Here is a 20980-nt window from a genome sequence, read left to right on the forward strand (position 1 = left end):
CAGTTGCAGCAAGGGATTCCCGGAGTATAGAAATGGTGGGATTTGTTTTTTTGTGTCTGTTTTTCATTCTAATCTGTGTCTCTGTCTATTTTTATTTTCATTATTCATTCCCAGGTTCCTCTAAAGGTCTTGGTTGTTTTTGTATTGACCACCAGACCAATTGGATTGGTTTAGCTCAATATCAAATCCGAATCCACGTGCCAAGCCCCGCGCTGGAGATTTTGGTGACCCACAACAATTGGTGCATTCTATTGCATTCCTGCATCATGGATGACATGACTTCAAGTTATTGGCTACTAGCATAACACAAGAATAGACTGCCTGAAAACTTCGGCTTGAATATACTAGATGGAAAAGATCCCATCTTTCATAGTTCTATACAAGCATCCCAAGACAACATTGTCTAAATCCTTGCCAATCTACTAACAATCGGTCAAAGTTCATCTGTATTCTTGGCATGCCATTTCTTCCCCTGCCACTGGAGGTAGACAGTAGGGAAAAAGCTAGCACCCATGATCAATGCAGCCGCCACACCAGCACTGGCCGCAATACCAACACTGTCGAACAAGGAGGTGAACCTAGCCATCATCATTAGCAAACACTTCTCTCAGCCGCTCAAGGAAATTGACAACTCGACATACCAGAACGGACCAATGAATCCCCAAGTTGATCGAACAAAGTTAATAAAAACACCCACGCTACCCGCATCCTGGGGATATGTATCGACAGCATAAGTCGTCAAAACAGTCGTAACAACCTGATTGCCGAACGCAGCAATACCAGTCCCAATAACAGGCTTAACAGACCACTGACCCTGAGTCGCTTGCTCAGTACAAACCAAAAATACAACCATACCCGCAATGGCCAACAAGAACCCGATATAACTCAGCCACAGTCGGTATTCCGGGTCCGGTTTGCGGCCGATCTTCTTCGCCCGCGCATTCATCCACATATCAGACATGATACCACCCAACTGCTCGCCGAGCAGGGAACCGATAATCAGTCCGAGAAATTGAAGACCGAGGCCTTGGGCGCTGAGTTCGAATTTGCTCTGTAGCAGCTGGGGTACCTCGACTGAGTTGAGGACAGAAGCGAAGAGGAAGACCATGGAATAGGCAATTGCGGCCAGAAGGACTGGGATATTTGTGAAGAGTGTCATTGGGTGGTAGAACTCGGATACCTTGATTGGGGTTGGATCAATTCGGCGGAGGGAAAGGTACTCGCGCTTGAAGGCGGAGGATTTGGTTTGAACATCGGCGCCGACATAGCGTGTTTCCGGGCCGAAGAAGATATATAGAATGAACTGGACGGCATTGGTCTGATGACAAGTTAGCATTTGTGTCAAAATCGCGAGTATTCCGAATTACGAAAAAAAAAGAGAATGAAAGAAGAGGAAGAGGAAGAAGAAGAAGGGAGAAAAACTCACGATTGCCAAAATCCAATAAATCCACCGATATCCCACCCGCTGAGCAACAAATCCAAAAATAAACGGTCCAACAGGAACACCCAGCGTAACCATAACGGTCCAAATACCCATATACCTCGCGCGCTCATGACGGAAGAAAGTCTCAGTAACCACGCCGCTCCCAATCGCCATAGCGGGCGAAATGAAAAACGCTACCAGGGCCCGACAAGCCGCCATGGAGGCATAATCCGGACTCTTGGCGCAGCCAACATTACACACACAGCTCAGGATGAGGGAGAGGAGAAAAATGGGTCGTCGACCGAATCGGTGTGAAAGAGGTTTCCAGAATAGAGGGGCACCGCCTAAGATGGCGATTTGGAGGGATGTGAGATAGCTCACGCGTTGGATGGAGACGTCTAGTTCCAGGGCGATGTTTTCGTAGGCGCAGATGATTGCTGCTGCTGTGAATGTTCCCATGCAGGCGTGGAAAGCGACGAGGCTGAGGTTGGCGATTTTCTGGATTCGTTGTCAGTATTTAATCTCTCTCTCTCTCTCTGGACGCCTCAACCCCTGTCCATGGCCATGGTGCAATTCTGCTCACCTTCCAACTTGACCAATTGTATGGATCCGCCGGGTCCATACTCGGAATCGGATCAAGGTCCAGTTTACCATGACGTTCGATCAGGTACGATTTGTGAGACTCGGATAGAAATCTGGTAGGGTCAACCGAGACGCCTACATCCTTTTCTTCAATATAGTCGGAGTCTGATTTGCGAGGGGATGTGTCGGGGTGACCGTGACCTGACTCGGTCGGCAACATGGCGAGATGACGGGGATCAGAGTCAAGAATTAAGAAATTCTACAGTTCTCTAAGGGGCACCGCGGAATGGCGAGGAAGGTGGGATATGTATAAGCGAGAGAACCTGGAGACCCCGCGCGGGCTCTCCATTGGGGATCGGTCAGTTCCGGGGTATGGGGACATTTGGTCTGGGGGTGGTCCGGGGTACGGGTTTATCGGCCAGGGATAAGCCGAAGATTATCCTTGCCTGGATGACAGCGGTAGTTAAATCCACGGGATTGCCGGGGAAATGGAGACAGGCCGAAAGCCAGACCGCATGGGATTCGTGGAAATGCCCCGATGCAGCTAGTCAGGGTCGGCGTAGTCGGCAGATCCTGAGCCGAATGACTGATGGCCAGACCGAGATCCTCGCTTCAGGGACCACCTGGGACCCCCAGGGACCCGCTGGACTGCCAATTGCCGATGTGTCATCCCGATGGGAGCCTGCTACCAGTGGATACCAGGTCTAGAGTATAAAGTGTACCTACTCGTACTTCGTGGCTGCAAAGTCAAGTCGGCCAAATGTTGCCAAGTCGGCCTGGCCAAGTCGGGTGGCGGTCCAAATTAAAGTTAGGGTTGGTCATACATAAGAATAAGAAAAGATTTTCTAACTACTGGTATTCAAGTTATTAGATCGGTAACTAATATGGTTTCTTCTTGTATGATGTATCCCGGGCCTACACTCGCGCTCACACTCTTACACCGGGGCTAATCCAGGTCCCCCATTAGTGAAAGCGCCCGTGTACCATCGCTTCCTAGACGGGAGGGCGATCTTTGATTCTTGTCCATTGTTGTAAAATCGCAGTAAGCAATCTCCAGCCTGATTTGAGGCCCAAGTCATGTCCGGCTCATGAAGCGTATCCGCATTCTGCTCACTCTTCCTATGAATATGCTCCGGCGAGCTCCATACTTCAGCACCGGGGCATCAAGAACCCTTGCCGGAATGACCGGTATCTCGTTGAAGAATTTGATTTGTCTGTCAAGAAGGTGGTCCCCGGAGATTGTCACAATGCCTTGAGTCGAGTTTCAGGAGTTAAAAATTGACAAAATAATTTTCACAGCGCAGCGGAGGCGCTGGACTTCGAGGTCCGCTTGAATTTCCTCTCAATAGCCCTCTCAATTGCCTAAGTAAGGGGGTGGAGCATGGTTTAACTAGTCATTAAGCGTAAACACCGAGACCAGGCTAACAAGTCTATTTCTTGTGACTTCAAAGCTAGAACTGGGCTCAAAGGTGCTGCATATACCGGTCACATAATCCATAGAGGGCATTAGAACATGATCAATATTGAGCCTGGAAGAGACAATCACACAGCCCAGTTGCGCTTACGAGCTAGGGACGATTCATTCCTTGGCTGAGTCCATGGCCGGCAAAAGCCCGAAGCCTGAAACCCCAACTCTGCCGAGGTATCAGACAGGCAGTTCTTTTCGTTTTGTTTGGAAATTATGGAAATCTTAGAAATAACTTCAACTGCACAAAGCGCGTTATTGTCGGGAATAATGAAATGCCTCTAATAGATATGTGGAACAAGGCGGAAACGCCTGCACCTGCGAACCTCAAAATTAGGCGCACGGTCAGTGATATTTGGTACTCGATCTAACCACAACTTTAGATTCAATTCGGAGTTGTCCGTGTCAGCGAACGCCATATATATCACACTATTCTTCATGTCTTCATGCATGTATCATCCCATCAACCATTGCCTTTAACAATAGAAAGATTGATGCACGCCGTCTGTGATATCTCTGGTAGATCAACAAAATCTACTGGGCACCATCGGATCCTATCTTGGTGGCTGCCCGGTAGAGTAATTATGTTGTAGGAACTGTATGGCCATGGCAGAGTTTGTTGTTTCGTTAGCCTGAACGAGACCACTATTTTCAAGTTCTCTAACAACAGTTGCCCTACCTCGTCGTTAGCATTCAAATTGCTCATTAACTTAGGACCCTTATTACATCGTTTAAAATTACCAAAAATATTTACTCGGAAATTTTCTTATACAACACCTCAAAAGAGCTCCTACTATCCTTGCAATACATTGTTGTAATACTGCTGAAAAATATCTCTATTTGTTCTATTAGCGACACTCTATACTCCCCTTCCCTTTATAACTCTGCCTATAATCCCTTAGCCCTAATAAGCTTGCTAGTAAGTTTGCTTGAATTTAATTTTCTCTTACTTCAACAGACCTTAAGAGCCTCTTAGGTATACCTATTAAGGACTTTTGCAGACCACTAAGGACTATTTTAAACGATAGCCTCCTAAGATCAGTCGTCTAATAATAATTTAGGAATTCTCTATATATATATCTGAGATCCTAAGAAATCTACTAGTAGGAGTCTTCTCCTAGCGGTAGAATTAGACAGGAATAGAGAAGTATCAGGTAAAATCTTTCCTGTCTTACGAAAAACTAGCGAGAATAATATAGAGTTATATCAAAAGAGTCACCTTACCGTCTATCAGATCTCTTCTATAAGCCTACTATAGCCCCTTTTCTTAAATTATATACGTTTTTTCTATAATAATTATCTATACGGGTCTTAAGTCATTCTAACGAAGACCTTAATAGGCCTAAAAGGTAGACCTAATAGCTCTTAGTGTAGAAAAAAAATAGAGAAAAAGTTATCTCTAAAGACAGTATAACGGAAGAAGAAAAATAGTGCCTATAAGGTATACAGTACTAGGTCTACTGTACTCTCTTTAAGTTAATTAAGCCAATATATCTAACCTTATGATCGAGATGCATAAATGGCCCTGGCATCATACAGCTCTCTAAGAGCATGGTTAATGCCCATGTACCACTGAAGACCCGTAATGATGTGAGCGGGCTTTGCCCGCCGTGACTCAATTGCGCGAGCAAATCGCTCCAGTGTCTCATTAGCCAGATCTTCTTCGTGTTGAATAAGAACAGAAAGATACCCTTTCTTCAATTCATCAGGTGTATCTTTGCGCGCATCCTCAATGCAAGACTGGAACTCGGGAAAATCCAATGTGTTAAGGTTAGAATCGAGACGATCCCGCTCAACATCCGCATAGTCATTCCACAGCCGACCCCATATCGCAACATGGCGATTGAACTCTTCGAGTAGATATCTTTCCACAGGGTTGGCGCATACAACATCAGATGGGCTCTGAATAAGACAAATCACTAGTTTCGTCGCGATGGGGCCCAGATGATCAGTACACGCCACACCTTGAATCCATTTGTAGAAGCTGAGACCTAGTGCATGGCAAGAATCTGGTGTCGCCTCAAGGGTACTTTCGATATTTTAGCCAGGAAAGCAATGCGAAGTTCCATGAGAAGGTCATTCTGCTCATAGTCACCAGCGTTCAGGACATGGGGGTTCTCCAGGAATTTCCTCTTGCCAGATTCCATTGCCTTGATAATTCGATACACCTCCTCTTTACCCTGAAAAGTTTCCAGGGTAAGAGCATTGCCGTCCAAATCGGTTTGTGGAATGTTTGAGGGGGTTCGATCTGCGAACATCCGATGGACAAGCTTTTCCAACAGACCCAAAGTCTCTGAAGAGCGATCTATCAGCTCTAAATCAAGCAGAGTATCGAGGTTATAAACCAACTCTATGAGCTCAATCATAGTAAGCACAAAGTAATTGCCCAGGCAACCTTTCAGTGTGTAGTTGACAGCGATGCAAATGACTGCTTGCTTCGATACGAATCCTTTGTCGTAATTCTTTTTCTCCTCGAGCCTGGTGGTCTCTAACAACTCGCGTACAAGGAAGCCCGCTTCAACACAACTAGCCTCGATAATTGAAGCAGGAACCTTTGCAAAATATTTCATCTGTCTCAAAAGCTTGCTGTGCTCGGCGATTACATTTGAGTCAAGCTGATATAGTGCTTCGACTTTCTGAGAATATCTCCTTGTTGGTTGCGCATCCCATATTGCACTCAAAGCTGCAGCCCGAGAAATGGACAACAGGCCATAAAAACATTTTCCATTCCAGCTGTAGTCATTGAATTCCTCATCTAGGCTGACAAGTATGAAGGCTTGACCTTTTCGGACAGCTTGGCCAATCGACTGACGCAGGGTCTCAGATACAAAAGGAAGAGACCAAGTTGTCTTTAGGATGATGACTGCATGGGCTGTATTCTCACGGATGCTTGTTGAGCCCCAAGACCCATCCGCATTCTGACGAAGAAGGACGCGGACCACCGCTTGGAAAATTGTCAGAGGAATCTGAGCCTTGAGAAGTCTTTCCGACACGACCTCCACTCGTTCATCGCTCAATGCGACGAGGTAGTCCGTCAAGGCCTGGGTAACTGCCAATGTGGCATAATACTCCGAATTGCTCTGAGGAGTATTTGTCAGAAAGGTAACTTTATCGAGGATTTGGAGCTCAGCTCACCCATTTATCTTCAATCAATCCGTGGGAATTGTACCACGTTTCACAGATATACCTAATGCACTTCTCGATAGATGAAGTATAGTTCCTGGAATCGGGGCCAAGTACCAAGGCTTGCAACACGTGTGCATTGCTACTGACGCTGGGGTCTCGTTCGCCATAATAAGTGAAATAGTTTTTCTCGCCCTCAAATGCATTGATCATGGGTTGAACTGGGTGGTAAATCCCAAGGGTATGATAGACTGTCTTGCAGGCCATTGCAGTTGAGTCGGGGTCGGGGCAAATATGTTGGTCTGAACAAGACCATGTTAGTGACATGTTATATATCCAGGTAGAAAGGCCAATATTACCAGATCCCATAAGGCCATCTTGTTCTTCCAGGCACTGGAGCATCATGTTTCCTAATTTCTTTACAGCATCGACATCAAGCCTTTTCAGATCTAGACCGCCGTCAAGAAATAGATTGATCGTCTCAACACAAGGTCAGTAGTGCGTAATATATTAGAAGTAAATTGAAATTCCATACTCAGTCAATGTCAAAAGTTGAGGTTGGGAACATTTGAGGGACGCATCTTCCATCCTTGACAATACTCTGTTCCACAACATGCTGCAAATAAGCCTCAGCTGCAGTGTCCCACACGGGAGATTCCATCAAATAAACCGCAGTAGATGACGGGGAAGAAAACATAGATCCGTATCTTAAATGATGTGAGATCTTACTGAAGTCGAGGACCCCAATAAATCCTTCAAGTGTAAACAGAGGCGAGGGCTGAATTAGGCCAGCAGGGCTGTAAAGAACCTCCAGAGGGAACCGGGAGAGCTTTTTTTGGCGCAATTTGAGAATTCGAATTTTGCCCGGAACTTCGAACACAAGTCCTTCTTCCTCCAATTTCTCGATCACAACAGGGAACCAAAGTTCGAACCCAATGGGAAGTCGAGTATCCAATGAATCAAGCTCCCAATCTTCAATGTTCAAATGGATGAAATCAATGGCCCGAGCTGCCTGGTGTTGCAAATTCAACCAATTCTTTATTGAAATATTTTCTGACACACGTAGGTGTTTCTTAATAGCCAGAAGAGAAACGAGCGTACATGTAATACGGTCAAGCAATGAGACAGGGTTTCCCCATCCTCCATCTTCTGCCTGATTTTGACAGAGAAAGTCAAAGCAGATGGGGTAGGCCCATTGAGGAGGTTCAGAAGCCGGAAGCTTTTTCTGAACCATTGAGATCCACGCTGTGTCATATATACCACTGACAATAGTTCCATGATGATAGTTTTCGTCATAGGTGGAGAGAAGCTCATTTAGAAGGCTATTAGCCTGTAGAATTATACTATCCTCGTCCATGGGATTGGTAGAGAGATAGCTTAGATTGGTAGGGGTATTTGGTAATAAGATGAGACCACACAACTGAAGTCCGTAAATGCAATTGTAGTGGTTCACTGTCTGTCGACCACTAAATATATGCCACGAAACAAGTCAACCGAGCCAGCACCCAAAGCGGAGGAAAGTAATCATCATTTACTCGGCCACCAGTTTCCAGCTGCAGAAAGTCACAGGTCCGTTCGCCCTGATGTGAGAGATCAATCCCGTTCGTCACAACCAGTTGGGACCTGCTACGTGGCTCCTATCCCACTAAGCAGCCGAGGTACCCATAACGTCGATCCTCCCAATGCAAGCTGCAGACGGCCATTAGTGAAACTCAGTGATCCCATCAAGTGGGTATGGTTAATTTCATAGTACAATACAAGCAGAATTCCGTCAGGTTTCGGAAAACGGTATAGACCCTGAATACTGAAGCTGAAAGTAAAAACTTTCGGTAGGCATCGAAATATCTAGCATTTTGACTTTGAACATTTCGTTCTTGAAACAAAAAAATGCAATATTTCCCCGTTTATCGTGTAGGATCTCATTCAGAACTCCAGCTTATATAGTCCCGCAATAGCTCAATGACACTTTCTTTCTGGCCTTCCACGAATGCTTCAAATCTGAAGCGTTTTAACAAAATTCAACAACTTTTGAGCCTTCCCTCTCCCGTCATCCATTTCAAGGATGAGAATTCTTGCTTGTCGCGCAAGGTCCTCTAGCATTCTCTCTGTATATTCAAAGCTTCTTGTTGACTCTAGACAGATAAGAACAACATCCTTCATCCGCTCATTGTCCACCTTCTGCCTCAGGATGCTTCCGACAACTTTGCTCTCTGGATCCTTGTGCATATTGTGCACAATCGGAAAGGAGAACTTGCCTTCCGTGATGTCCTCGCAACTGCCCTTTTTCTGGGCGTAGGAGTTGCTTCGGAGGTTCTTGTAGTCATCACGGATTTGAAAAAACTTCCCGAGAATTTCAGCTAGAGGGACATAGTCTCTACTTTTTTGTTAGTAGATAATCTCATGGAGCTGAATGTGCATACTTTGAGCATGTGCTTTCCAGCTGCATGAGCCGGATCATTATCCTAAAAAGCCCCCCCTGTTTTGTTGTTGACCATTTCCAGATACTGGGTCTCACTGGGACAGGTAAAAGAGTCTCTCCAGTATAGATCCATCCCCTGTCCAAGATGAAGGTTTATCATCTCATGTATCAAGAGTGTGTTAGCCGCAGGATTTTGAAGCCCTTGAAGCGCTTCGAATGCTAGAAAGTATGCGTGGTTTGCCGAATTGATAGTTTGGGCCGCCCCAAAAATTTGATGTGAGCAACCGGAAAGCCTCGGCGCAGGGCAGAGCCGTCTTGGATATCATCGATACTGGGCCGTATGAGAAATATGCAATAAAGAATGGTGTGAATATAGGCAGCAGGCGTACAGAAGTGATGCTGTATGTAACATGTTTACAACACTTTTGATTGTATTCAAAGCCAATTTCGGGACTTGGAGCCATTCATCGAATGCATCTATCAATAGACCGCGAATATCTTTGCCCAGATTTGACGATAGATAGTCAAAATGTGCAGTCACAGTCTGCAACGAAGTTCGGATTAGCCTTCAACAGAGGTAATAGCGATGAGTTTGATACCTGGTGGCTTTGACTATACCACAAATCGCGCGGCTTATTCTTCTGGTTGGAGCCTAGAGTAAGTTGCTAAGTAGTATGTATCCTTACCATTTTTTGAATTGATGTGATAATATTTGTCCTTGTTTTCTTACTTTTTCTGAGGCTGGAGGAGTTAAGGGCATGTCGAGGCACTCCTCACTTGTTGATGGTTTAGCTGAACGCGATCTCAAGCGCAAGCCTCTTAAGCGAATTGTGAACTTCAGCATGGCTTATTTGCTTGAGAAGATAGTGAGGGTATGTGGAGGCATGAGAAGATTGCTTTCATGTGTTCTTTATATAATTTCAGAAACAGTTCATCTTGAACGTATATCTCCTGCACAGTATACAGCACACTTGTACTATTGCTTTCAAGAATCTCAAGTTTCCCGGTTTTCGGCAAAGCTTCCGAGGTTCAATCACAGGGTTTGTAAATTCGTAGAATTTGTTGCATGTAGAAGGTGTTTGAATAGTGCACACCGGGTCTGTACCGTAGGCGTCTGCAGCCATATTGAAAAGATCGTTATTATTGCCTCGTAGGGGATTTGGTTATGAATTGAGTGGCTATGTTTCTAATCAAACTTACAACCATGGAGCTTTGTAGTTCAATATTAGACCACCACCACCAGAAACCGACTAGGCATCTCCTACGACATGCATTTTTGTTATTCGCTGCATGCTTCATAGAATGCCCTATCCATTCTGCTATAGAATCCAATGCCACGCGGAGAAAGATTATTAAATACCAGAGGGTTATTGGAAGGTGGGTAGGATACTTGTGACATGCATATGGACAGGTCACATACACTCAGATCACAGTAGGTGATTTAAGCTTTTAGAGGATATCTTCTTGCAAGGACCGCCCAATCAAGTGGGTGATGTGCGTGATGCTATGTGCCACTTACGTAGCTAGCGAAGAACCTCCACGGACGATCAAACAGCAACGCCGAACAAAAACAGTGGGGACTTAAGGTCGGTACACTTACTTCATTTACATTTAGGCTAGTTTTGAGTATATCACCTATCATATTAAGAGCTTTATCCCTAGATCGGGGGTACAAATGCGGTTTTCCATATTAAGGAGACTTGAACGTTTCCCAACTTACCTGGAATGAGCTACTGCCGTGAGGCAGTGAGTGACAAGGATATTGGATCATTATAGGTTTTTGAAAAACAAGTTGCTCAAGTTACACTGCATAAGCGCCATGCAGTACGTCGGAAAATTGCCGTCATCGTATCTTGATTCGGAATTTATTTTGGACAGCACTATATACTTCCAATGCTTTACTCTCCATTCTAACTATATTTTTTCTCCACCTCCAAGGGCCCGACACCTCTGAAAATGGGCTATATATCATGCACGAAGTAAAGAAAAGCGTAGGAAGTTAATTTTGTACGTACGTACGAGCAAGTAGGGATAGTGCTATATTAGAACTAAGTACCCAGTGCATTGTATGTGGTATGGCGGTCGCAGAAAAAAAGAAAGGAGAGGGAGGTGGAGTTCGTGTCTAAGAGATTGGGCTGCGATAGGGCCCTTCCTAATTGAGAAGGTAGGCTGGAAAATTTAGGAAATTCCAGAATATAACCAATGAAATAAACTACTTGCTTTCGGATAAGTATTCCCGGCTGTAATGTGATCGGAGGTCGAATAGATGATTTACTTAGGAATCTAGAATTTATAAAAAGTACATGATGTAGGTGACAAATTGGATCGCACAGACCCTGTCTGGGTCTAGAAGAATGGGAACACTTACTTAGACTCGATATTATTGAGCCCCTAGCTATTCAACCTAGGTGAACGCACAAAATAGTTGATCACAACTATTCTGCATACAGTAAACGACATTGCTCAATAGCAGATACACCCGTGTCCTGTGTAGTGGTGCAATAATCAATTTACTGAGATGTGACCCGCCTTGGTTTAAGACACGGGTTGTGATGAAATGGTTGGAAGATAATAGGTGGCCATCCATGATGTTTTGCAACATTCAACTGTTCCAGCGAAGGCAGTCGCAAGGTGTTGTGCAGAGGGACATGTCACCCTAATTCTTGCGATTGGACCCAGAATAAATTGTCTCCAAATATCTTGTAGCTCCTCGGAAGTCGCAAAAACATGATCCTGACGCGGGTTGGCAGGGTCCATGCTCTCTCCAGGAGAGGCATCGTGATTAACGGGCAAAAGGATGCCATTCGGATATTGGGAGTCTTGGGGCATCGGTCGACCGTACGTTTCCTGGGGTTGTCCCAGTTTGCTTGGTCGGCGGATGTCAGAGCTGATCTTGGCAACTGTTCTGGGACACCACGAGCGGCGGTTGGCAGTTTGGATGATTGTGTATATGATATACCGTAGGGCCCATCAAAGGGGACCATCAACACGAGACGTATCACCCTTCCATCGCATCGTCGTCGTCGGTGAGGTGACTGGGAGCACTACTAACACCCGACGAATCACTGTCGCCGCGATCGACCACACGATTTCTGACCTGTACACCCCAGTCACGAATGCTAGGCGCGCCACCTTCAATCACAACTGGATGTTCCTCTCCAGTCTTGCCCAATACAGTACCGGCATACCGGGACTCTTCACCAGTCTTACTGTGCTTCTTTTTCAGCGCAGTCAGATAATCCTCCTTCTCAATCGCATCGGGATCCACCATGTCGCCTTCACTGGGGACAAATCCAGCAATGCGGCGAATCTCGCGATGCGCTGGACCTGTAATCCATCCCAGTAGAGAGTCCAAGCCACGCATGTCTTCTTCCTGAGCCCACTCTTCTTCCCATTCTCGTAATTGTGGTCGAATTGCGCCGGCATCTTGAAGGGCTTGGTAGACATCTTCAATTTCTGGGACGGGATCTTCGGGGTGAGCATTCGCGGCGTGCTGGGCGGTGGCGGAGGCAAGAATCATCATGTATCGCGCGGTGAGGTCGGAGATAGATTCTAGGACGGATGGACGTGTTGAGTGAAAGCCCTGGGCGCGTAGGATTTGGATTATCGGAGGTCGGAGGAGGGCATTGTGAAGGTTGTGGCCCGACATGGCGGGAGTTGGGAATAAAGATAGGACAAAAGGAGCAGTTTTGAAGTGAAGGTGAGGATGAAAAGATAGTTATTTAAGGTATGAAGAATTTCCCACAGTATCTGGAGAGAAGAGTGTGGTTGTGGAGTGAAAGGGAGAGAGAAGAAGTGAAGAAGGTTGAAGGGGAAGTGGAAGGGGAAGTGGAAGTGGAGGAATTTGCGGACTCACCGCGCCGCTTTCCCTTCGCTTCCTCTTCTTCTCTTCTCCTTCCCTCCCCTTCACATCAACCTCCCCTCCTCCCCCAATCTTCTGTGATTGCGCAGGGGCTACGCGCATTCCTTCTTATCATGTCGGACACTCCGCGACCCATGCTCAAGCTGAAGTTTGGTAAGAAACCGTCGCAACCCCCGGGAGAGTCAGCATCCACACCCACGCCCACGCCAGCTCCAGCTCCAGCTCCAGCTCCAGCTCCAGCAGCACCAGCTACAGCATCCCCCGCCGAGCCTCAGCGCAAGATCACCCTGAAAATTGGTCGCAAACCCCAACCTGATCCTACACCCACCGAGAAGGAGAAACCAAAGAAGAAGAAAGCTTCGACGAAGAAGCGACCTGCCGACAATGTCGCGCAGCCTGAACCCGCGCCGACCACCCAGCTTGGACCCAAGCGACTCAAGCTCAACCCCTCTAAGAAACCTGGCCTCCAATCGATTCGCATCAAGAACAAACAAACAGTGCCCACTCGGCCAGTCGGCGTGGGATACGATTCAGAAGCGTCGGATACGGAAGTGGACCCAGCGATCGAGGAGCAGTTTATCCTACGAATGTTACCCGGTGACGACTGCGAATATCTTCGTCAAGCAATTACTGAGAGGAAATTTGACAAGTCCGAATTCTCCTTCAAGCCTCTAACCCGTGACGCACGACGTGCCATCCTCAAAATCCGCGACAAGCAATATGCCGCCGCCATGGTCGACCTTCCTACAATTACCGAAGGCATGAAGAGTTGGGATCGTCGGGGGTGGTATAAATCAGCCGATATCTCTCAGATGCTCCTGATATTGGGCCCAGTGGCCAACGAGGAAGAAGCTATGAAGCACGAGGTGCCCCCAGAAGTCTTACAGCCAGATACCAAAACACTTCAATATCCCCATGGTCTAGCACCACCGCTGCGCTGGGTTCGCAAGCGCAGATTCCGTGACCGCCTCAGTGCACGCACTATCGAGCAAGTCGAGAAATCAGTCGAGGATCTAGTCGCTCAAGATGAGGAGTCAGTCTTCCCTCCGCGATTCGAGGTGGTTGACAGCTCCTCCTTGAACCGCGGTGAATCTTTCATCAACAACGACGAATACTATGAAGAATACGATGAAGAACAGGATGCCGAGGGTGAAGTAGAGGATGAGATGATGGATGACTTTGACGACGACCTCGCCGGTGAACTTGAAGCTGCTCTCGCGGGCGACGGTGATGACGATCAACCGGCCCCGACCGACAATGGAGGTCCCGAACAGGCAGGGACACCGTCAGCTAAACCTTCGGCCGGAGCAGGCTACTCTTCAGGAGAGAGTGACGTTTCTGATGAAGATGAGGATCTGGACGACGACCAAGTCGAACAACAACAACTCCTCCAGCAGCATCGCGAGGAGATCGCCGAGTTGGAAAACCTCATCAAGAACGAAACAGCCCAATGGGAGAAGGTACAGAACGCAATTCTGCGGCAGAAGATGAGCCGACGTATCCAGGAGTTGAAGAAGGATCTCGAACTGAAGAAGGTCTCCGCCGGCCTCCCTGGCGACACCGACATCTGATATTCAAGCTCACACGCAAGGTTGGCAATTTCGCAATAATTGTACATTGGCGCGACTATATCTTCACATGTCTATCTACCCACGACTGGATCCCCCGTTGCTTCTCTGACGACCTCTTGGACATCGATCTCCTCATTTTGTCTTAGTTTCTGTTGTCTCACAGCCTCCCTCTCCGCCACCCCACAGTCAGCCGATGCCTGGGTCTGCCCTGCCCTTTGGTCCAATATCCTGTCATGGTTTTCTCTTTTGCGGTTCATATGTGCCGCCAGGTCTTCCTCTCCCCGGAAACCGGGGTGTCCAGGTCCCGCTGCACTTCCGACCGGGCCGGCATGGGCACCGGCCTGAGCTCGTTGCACCCCCATTCCTTTCTTCGCCACTGAATCTGCGATATACCCCTCGGAAGGCTGTTGTTCCACTCCATACTCCAAGTCGGTGTCGGGGGCATTTTGCATCCTCTGTCTCTCCTCTTCATGCTCTTCGGCGATCTGGGCTCGAGCCTCGTCGCTCGATGGCTTCGACTCGGCTGTTCTCGTAATTGCAGCGGGGGCATCTCCATAATGGCGGACTTGCTGCACGGGAACACGCTGCTCTTGTGGTGTCTGGGACACTGGGTTTGAAGATTGCGCATAAGCTGCTTCCTTGGGAGGCTGGGCTGGCTGAGCGGCTCGTCGACGAGTCTCCATTTTTTCTAAGGCCAGCGGTTGCTGAAGGAGGAATGAAATATATTTGGAAACTACGAGCTGGACTCGTATGCTTTAGTTGGAATAATAAGGGATGTGAAGAAGGAAAAACTGAATTCCTTTGAGGCGATGTCATTTGGTCCAATTGATCTACTGATGGCTGCATGACGTCAATGTCTACAACCGGCTTTTCCATCGCTTCTTCTCGTCCGATCTACACGTTTGTAATAATCGACATGGTATATACCAAATTGAATCCGCGAGATATCTCATAAAATCTTTGATGAGTGGAGTAATCCTTTGAGATAGAGACTACTAGCTACTAACTATGCTGCCGATGGTCCCACTGGAACTCCACTATCTACCCTCTCGAAGAAATCCAGTAACATAGAATTAACCTCATCCCTAGCTTCTATTTGCACCCAGTGACCAGAAGTACTGACACTCTTGATCGTCAAATCATCCGCAATCTCACTTGACTCTGTCAAACTCCCCGCAAATTGACCGGCGAGGGCAGGTGGCAGGACCATCAAAGTAGGACATGGTATTTTGACAGGCAAGCCAGCCTCAAGTTCGTCCTGGACATTCAAGTTCCCAACCAATACTCGATACCAGTTTAGCGCGGATGTGTGGTATCCAACCATGATCTGCTGATGAACGCTCCGTTCTTCCTCCGTTATATACGGCGCTAGTTCTGCATGACGATCTGCCCGTAGCCACGTCTCCATCGCGCCAGACGGACCCATATGATCGTTCCAGATATTATGATCTTTTGGATAAAAGAGGCTGAAGAAGGAGTCGCTCTGTCGGGGTATTAGCATCAGCATCAGCGGCAAGTATAGACCTCGGGAATAGTCTACTAAGCCTAGCGACCGCGACGCTAAACATCTCCTCCTGCGGAAGATTCAATAAGAGGGAAAACGAAAACGTACATATTCATCAAGCAATGCACCAGCATAATCGCAAACAAAAAACCCAATATACCCAAACCTCTCCTTTCCCAGAAGTTGTTTAGTCATACCATTAACAGCCTCAAGATCAAACCGCTCCCCAGGTTTCGAATACGGCACAACCAGAAACGTCGTCGAGAGCAATCTATCCGGGAAGTAATTGACCAATCGCGAAAGCAAAATACTACCCATATCATGCGAGACTGCATGAACACCGTCAAGCATGCCTTCATAATCTAGGATCTCGATTATTTCCGCCGCCATACCCTTGGCCCTATACTCGGTCGCAGAGGATGGTTTGCTAGTCCCGCCGTAGCCGAGTAGATCTGGAACTAGGACACCGTGTCCAGTGGCGGCGAAGAAGTTTATTTGGTGTCGCCAGTCATAGCTGGATGATGGGAAGCCGTGGAGGAATAGGATTGTTGATTTTGTCGGGGTTCGCGGTGGGACAAGGATGTAGCTGTAGGTGTGGTTTGTTGAGAGGGTGAGGGTTTTTGCGTATTTGCGAAATGCGATCGCTGCCATGGTATATTCAAGTTCTAGTTGATTTTACAGTACGTGGGGGAAGAAGTTCTTGCCCTGGTGAAGCTCTTTGCTGTCTAGATATAGTAGTACGAGGGGCGGCGACTTTTCGGAGACTTTGGGGTTTGAGTTTCTTGGCTACAGAAATCCAATAGTACATCTCAATGGCTCTTGGTTATTTAATAGTGGATATTTGCCTACACCTACGGCGACTGTGACATTCGTAATGATTGATATCAACTACTTTTACTCCCATGAGGTAACTAGTCACCATATACACCAGGCATCACGAACAACCATCAATCCTCTGCCCCCCATTGGGTAGTCCCACAGGGTCACCGACTCGATATAATTATAAATCATAAATGAGGATCGCTATCCGCAAGGTTCACCCTTGCTAGTTGAATACAGCAGGAAGTGACAAGCACTCGGAAATTGCGGTGCGAAGCCCTGGAGCCTCCATTTAGATTACGTGAAACCTGACATGAGTGCATTGACTAAGATCTCGGCCAACTGAAAATATACGAGTTAGATTTGAAACAGAGAAACGGCGGATCTTGAGATGATATCCCGTTCTGTCCGGCGAATTCTTTACCTCATTTCGTTCTGATTATGATGTTTCAGTAGGATATTTGGGCCAAATCAAGATCTATTTCTCCAAATGAGTTGGCCATTTCTCGAATCACAAGGTCGCAACTTTTCCACCCGTTATTGCCCAGGTGAGTTACAAGTTCTTGGAATATTCGTCTTGTTATTGTGACCTAAAGCAAATTTCGTAGGCCGCCAACCATGTAAGAATATCCGGCAAGGAACACCAATATACTATTACTTGGGCTTCAAGGCTGAGCTGATGGCTTTGATCTAAAAAAGTCAATCACATCGTCTTAAATTCTTAATCCTTGCTAGGCATCATTTATAAGCAGGTTGTCCATTTGACTTCATCTTCATTATCTAGGGTTCGCTATGTTTCCGGAGCACCAGGAAACATCGCTAGAGCTTCTGATTGAATAAGACGATCTCCGTTGTTCAAGAGGTTTCTTTAGCTGTGGGAACTTTTTAAATTTGATGTGATATATGAGATGAAAGGATCGATTAGCTGAGCGATTCTACCTCGATATTGATACGAAGATTGCTAGAAGTTTCAAGTTTCTAATCTTGATCTCACATATCTTTGTTAGAGGTGTATCGTGGCACTCAAAGAGCTGCCTGCAAATACAAAATACCACAACATGATCTATTCTGTTTTTAGCTCGGTAATTCGGATGAGTCGAGGATCCGGTTGATGGAAATTGCGATTGAAACATCATATGACCACTGTGCAAGGTAAATTTTACAATTGGCCATTTCATCACTAGTACTACTTCAGATCCAGGGATGCCTAAGTTTAGATGGAGTACTACTAGAGTACTATTCTTATTAGGCTGTTCTGATTATTAGTACTAGTGTATATAGTAGTAGAGGACCCACGCTCATATGTATCTATCATACTTTCAAGCATCTCACGAATTAGGTCATACTAGGAGTATTCAAGGCCGAATCGTTCTGAGGTTCTGGAAGTGATCATCGATAATCCATCATGAAGACTTTCATCACACTCACCTGTCTTGTGGCAGCTACTCTTGCCCACTCAATTGATACCCGTCAAACATCCCAATCTACCAACTTGGACGAGTTAAATAGTGCGAGGGTCTCATTTTACACCACAAAAGGGCCTGCTTATGAGCTTGTGAATGCCTGCTCTCCCATTGATGATAAGCTACGACTCATTTCAGACCTTGCACTGAATGCAGCAAACCATCAATCCAACACAGCTAGTCGGGATAGCAATTATGGAATGTCATGCAAAATCTACGGCCCAAGTGGAGAGTTGCTTATCACTCTAAATAACGCCAAAGATCATCAACCGTTATCACCAGATGGGTCCAACTACCCGACGGATAAGCTTAAAATGGCCTGCGTGAAGGGTAGGTCGGGGGAAGACATGGTTCCGAATGATGAGAGCATCTGGGGGGGACATTCATTGGTAGCATTAGATGAGTGTTAGCGGAAGATGCGATATTGTTCATTATTTATCTTCGCCTCGGTACGGGTTTTTTTCCCTTGGCAGAAGAGGTTTTCCCCGTACCATAATGCGAATGCAGAGGCCGTACAGAGGGGAATTTCAAGGCAAATTCATCTCAATTTTTAACTAATTTAAGCGATTCAGTCATACTACGAGTTGATCAGTCATGTAAAATTGATCATACCACCTAAAGCCTAATTTCTATGCTAAGTTGTGGGCTGAACTCGCCATAATTACCGCATAGAGACTAGCAGATCTCGTCAACGTCTACTCGTACCCGTAATTGAGATGAGACGCTTAAACAAACGTACGAGGCTCTCCTCGGAGGGACCGAACATGCCGCACTTGCTCCATTGCCCTTTTTGATATAGCGCATTGAATTGCTCTGTAACAAGATACGCACAAATTGTGCCCTTTTTGCCTTTTTCAACGCCCCTGAACCATAGAACCGGCCATGAATACCTTCAATTTCAACAACAGTACTACACCTACACCACGAACATCGTCACTACCGCCACCTACAGCTAATCGCTCAATTGATAACTCTTGGTCATCTCATGATCTAAAATTGATTATTTTTACCTACGACGATGGTATTCTTAAGCTAACAATTGCAAAACAGCTTGGAATTGACAAAGGGCGTGTTTATCGAGCAATTCAACGTGGCCATCCTACACCAACCAAATTAAAAGGTGCTAAACCAATTCTATCTGATCCCCAGATTGATAGAATTATTGCATATATCTCAACCTCTGAACAAACACGTCGAATGACAACGATTCATTGGGTCGAAAGTCAAGTTAACCTGCTAGCGTGGATGGGCCCGCAAATAGGCTATCCCTTTCGTTCGCAACGACTGAAGCATCAGCCGCAACTGATGAAATACTCCGCAATAACAGCATGCCTGAAAAGTACCAGATCTGTACCTAGGACACCAGAATTGCCAGAGAGAAAAATCTCTGGGACTTGTGTTTGACATTTGAGGAAATTATGTTTATAGAACAACAAATATCAACAAATATTATTTCTGAGCTCTGACCATTGCTTGGATCGAATCCAAATCATCAGCAAGCCTTCGACTATCCACTGAACAGATAAACTCCAAGTGGCACTCCAAGGCTTTCGCTTGTTCATACGTATCTATTCCAAGGCCACGTGGTGGATATTTGACAAATTAGGGATCGTCTTGACCGTGATCGTCGCAGGTCTGGGCGGGGAGGGACGTTCAAGCCTTGTTGGCGTGCATATTTTACCAAACCCTTCCGTACGTAGCATCTTAGTAGGCATTCAAAGAAATTGCCGGTCGGTGCCTCAATGGTATCTGTTATTTCTTGATTTGGTACAGAGGCACCGACCTGGAGCATGACAATATTCCTTTCCAAGTTGTGGGTCTGTTGGCCCAAAAACGGCCCCAAACCCCATCAATTCGAGTATTCTACATGAGGCAAGATGTGCGTACCAGTGGCCTTTGGTCACTGTCATTTTATGGAGTAGGTCGGGTAAGCGGGCACCCTGACGCGCTTGAAAGTTCATACGAGTAGTCGGCCTCTGCACACCGACCGAGCCTTGTTTATGTACAACCTTGCCCCAGGCCCAGCTCCTTTTCCTTCCGAAGATTTTCCCAGAAGTCTTCAAATCTCATATTGGCGTTGTGTATATGAGTTATACAACACATAGACTTAGGGGTACATTCTCTCGGTGATAATCTGAACCACACTACCAGTACAACCAGCACACCGTGGGATGCCTAGAATATGTGGACCATTATTTCTCTCCCATGGGTGTTGATTGAAACGGCTGAGTCGGAGAGCTTACCCTCTCAGCTTGCCGTAATAGTCTTTGAGCTGATTTTCACTACTGCTGCTTACCTGGGTATCTTGTTGACCTATATGAAGCTGACAGTGCTGGGAGATGACCTGGATGACAAGCCATATGCCCCTGCAGTTTGGACTGAAGAAGAAGCCGATAAAACGGATCGAAATCTTCCCCAAGATGTGTCTCGACCTGTGTCACCGATCGACGAGGAGTCTGGATATGCCTACCCTGTTTGTGAGAAGAGCCTGATGGAGTTGATCTATATCCTATAAGAGAGAGAAGATAATATATTAGTATTATATATAGTAGCTCTATAAATAGATATCTAATCTGGATTAGGTTTAATAGGGTTTTTATACTGATCTAGGACTAATTTAATCTTAGGTTAAATAGTAGGAGGAGAGGGTATAGTAACTTTAGATTATATACTACTATAGGAGACATCCTAAGTCTCATCGACATCAAGGCCATCCTGAACGTCTTCAAAATCATCCTCATGATCATCC

The 20980-nt window shown here is 46.3% G+C and overlaps 11 protein-coding genes across 11 annotated transcripts; 3 read left to right on the top strand and 8 right to left on the bottom strand.

Moving 5' to 3' along the window:
- Window positions 1–433: 433 nt before the first annotated feature.
- Window positions 434–2225, bottom strand: N7481_000164 (putative MFS multidrug transporter; the record flags this gene model as incomplete). Its single annotated transcript, XM_057259383.1, has 4 exons — window positions 434–578; window positions 642–1318; window positions 1427–1921; window positions 2007–2225. 4 exons carry the CDS (start codon window positions 2223–2225, stop codon window positions 434–436), a joined length of 1536 nt encoding a protein of 511 aa, XP_057127215.1.
- Window positions 2226–2455: 230 nt separating this feature from the next.
- Window positions 2456–2713, top strand: N7481_000165 (uncharacterized protein; the record flags this gene model as incomplete). The annotated part of the gene is made up of 1 exon (XM_057259384.1): window positions 2456–2713. The coding sequence occupies one exon, from the start codon at window positions 2456–2458 to the stop codon at window positions 2711–2713; it is 258 nt and encodes an 85-aa protein (XP_057127216.1).
- Window positions 2714–4970: 2257 nt separating this feature from the next.
- On the bottom strand, window positions 4971–6995 carry N7481_000166 (uncharacterized protein; the record flags this gene model as incomplete). The annotated part of the gene is made up of 3 exons (XM_057259385.1): window positions 4971–5372; window positions 5501–6550; window positions 6726–6995. The coding sequence occupies 3 exons, from the start codon at window positions 6993–6995 to the stop codon at window positions 4971–4973; spliced, it is 1722 nt and encodes a 573-aa protein (XP_057127217.1).
- Window positions 6996–7128: 133 nt separating this feature from the next.
- N7481_000167 (uncharacterized protein) lies at window positions 7129–7950 on the bottom strand (the record flags this gene model as incomplete). Its single annotated transcript, XM_057259386.1, has 1 exon — window positions 7129–7950. One exon carries the CDS (start codon window positions 7948–7950, stop codon window positions 7129–7131), a length of 822 nt encoding a protein of 273 aa, XP_057127218.1.
- Window positions 7951–8585: 635 nt separating this feature from the next.
- N7481_000168 (terpenoid synthase) lies at window positions 8586–9051 on the bottom strand (the record flags this gene model as incomplete). The annotated part of the gene is made up of 2 exons (XM_057259387.1): window positions 8586–8967; window positions 9014–9051. 2 exons carry the CDS (start codon window positions 9049–9051, stop codon window positions 8586–8588), a joined length of 420 nt encoding a protein of 139 aa, XP_057127219.1.
- Window positions 9052–9055: 4 nt separating this feature from the next.
- Window positions 9056–9662, bottom strand: N7481_000169 (terpenoid synthase; the record flags this gene model as incomplete). Its single annotated transcript, XM_057259388.1, has 3 exons — window positions 9056–9326; window positions 9402–9556; window positions 9612–9662. Coding segments are annotated over 3 exons (477 nt in total), but the record flags the coding sequence as incomplete, so codon positions are not given.
- A 2348-nt stretch (window positions 9663–12010) lies between these two features.
- N7481_000170 (Bromodomain associated domain protein) lies at window positions 12011–12661 on the bottom strand (the record flags this gene model as incomplete). Its single annotated transcript, XM_057259389.1, has 1 exon — window positions 12011–12661. One exon carries the CDS (start codon window positions 12659–12661, stop codon window positions 12011–12013), a length of 651 nt encoding a protein of 216 aa, XP_057127221.1.
- Window positions 12662–13008: 347 nt separating this feature from the next.
- On the top strand, window positions 13009–14445 carry N7481_000171 (transcription initiation factor TFIID subunit 7 family protein; the record flags this gene model as incomplete). Its single annotated transcript, XM_057259390.1, has 1 exon — window positions 13009–14445. The coding sequence occupies one exon, from the start codon at window positions 13009–13011 to the stop codon at window positions 14443–14445; it is 1437 nt and encodes a 478-aa protein (XP_057127222.1).
- A 71-nt stretch (window positions 14446–14516) lies between these two features.
- On the bottom strand, window positions 14517–15128 carry N7481_000172 (uncharacterized protein; the record flags this gene model as incomplete). The annotated part of the gene is made up of 1 exon (XM_057259391.1): window positions 14517–15128. The coding sequence occupies one exon, from the start codon at window positions 15126–15128 to the stop codon at window positions 14517–14519; it is 612 nt and encodes a 203-aa protein (XP_057127223.1).
- Window positions 15129–15451: 323 nt separating this feature from the next.
- N7481_000173 (alpha/beta fold hydrolase) lies at window positions 15452–16600 on the bottom strand (the record flags this gene model as incomplete). Its single annotated transcript, XM_057259392.1, has 2 exons — window positions 15452–15928; window positions 16058–16600. 2 exons carry the CDS (start codon window positions 16598–16600, stop codon window positions 15452–15454), a joined length of 1020 nt encoding a protein of 339 aa, XP_057127224.1.
- A 1573-nt stretch (window positions 16601–18173) lies between these two features.
- Window positions 18174–18641, top strand: N7481_000174 (uncharacterized protein; the record flags this gene model as incomplete). Its single annotated transcript, XM_057259393.1, has 1 exon — window positions 18174–18641. One exon carries the CDS (start codon window positions 18174–18176, stop codon window positions 18639–18641), a length of 468 nt encoding a protein of 155 aa, XP_057127225.1.
- Window positions 18642–20980: the final 2339 nt, after the last annotated feature.

This window comes from Penicillium waksmanii (genome assembly GCF_028829765.1).
Source record: "Penicillium waksmanii strain IBT 27052 chromosome Unknown utg000001l:1.0-4852451.0:1.0-4856178.0, whole genome shotgun sequence".
NCBI classification, from domain to species: Eukaryota; Fungi; Ascomycota; class Eurotiomycetes; order Eurotiales; family Aspergillaceae; genus Penicillium; species Penicillium waksmanii.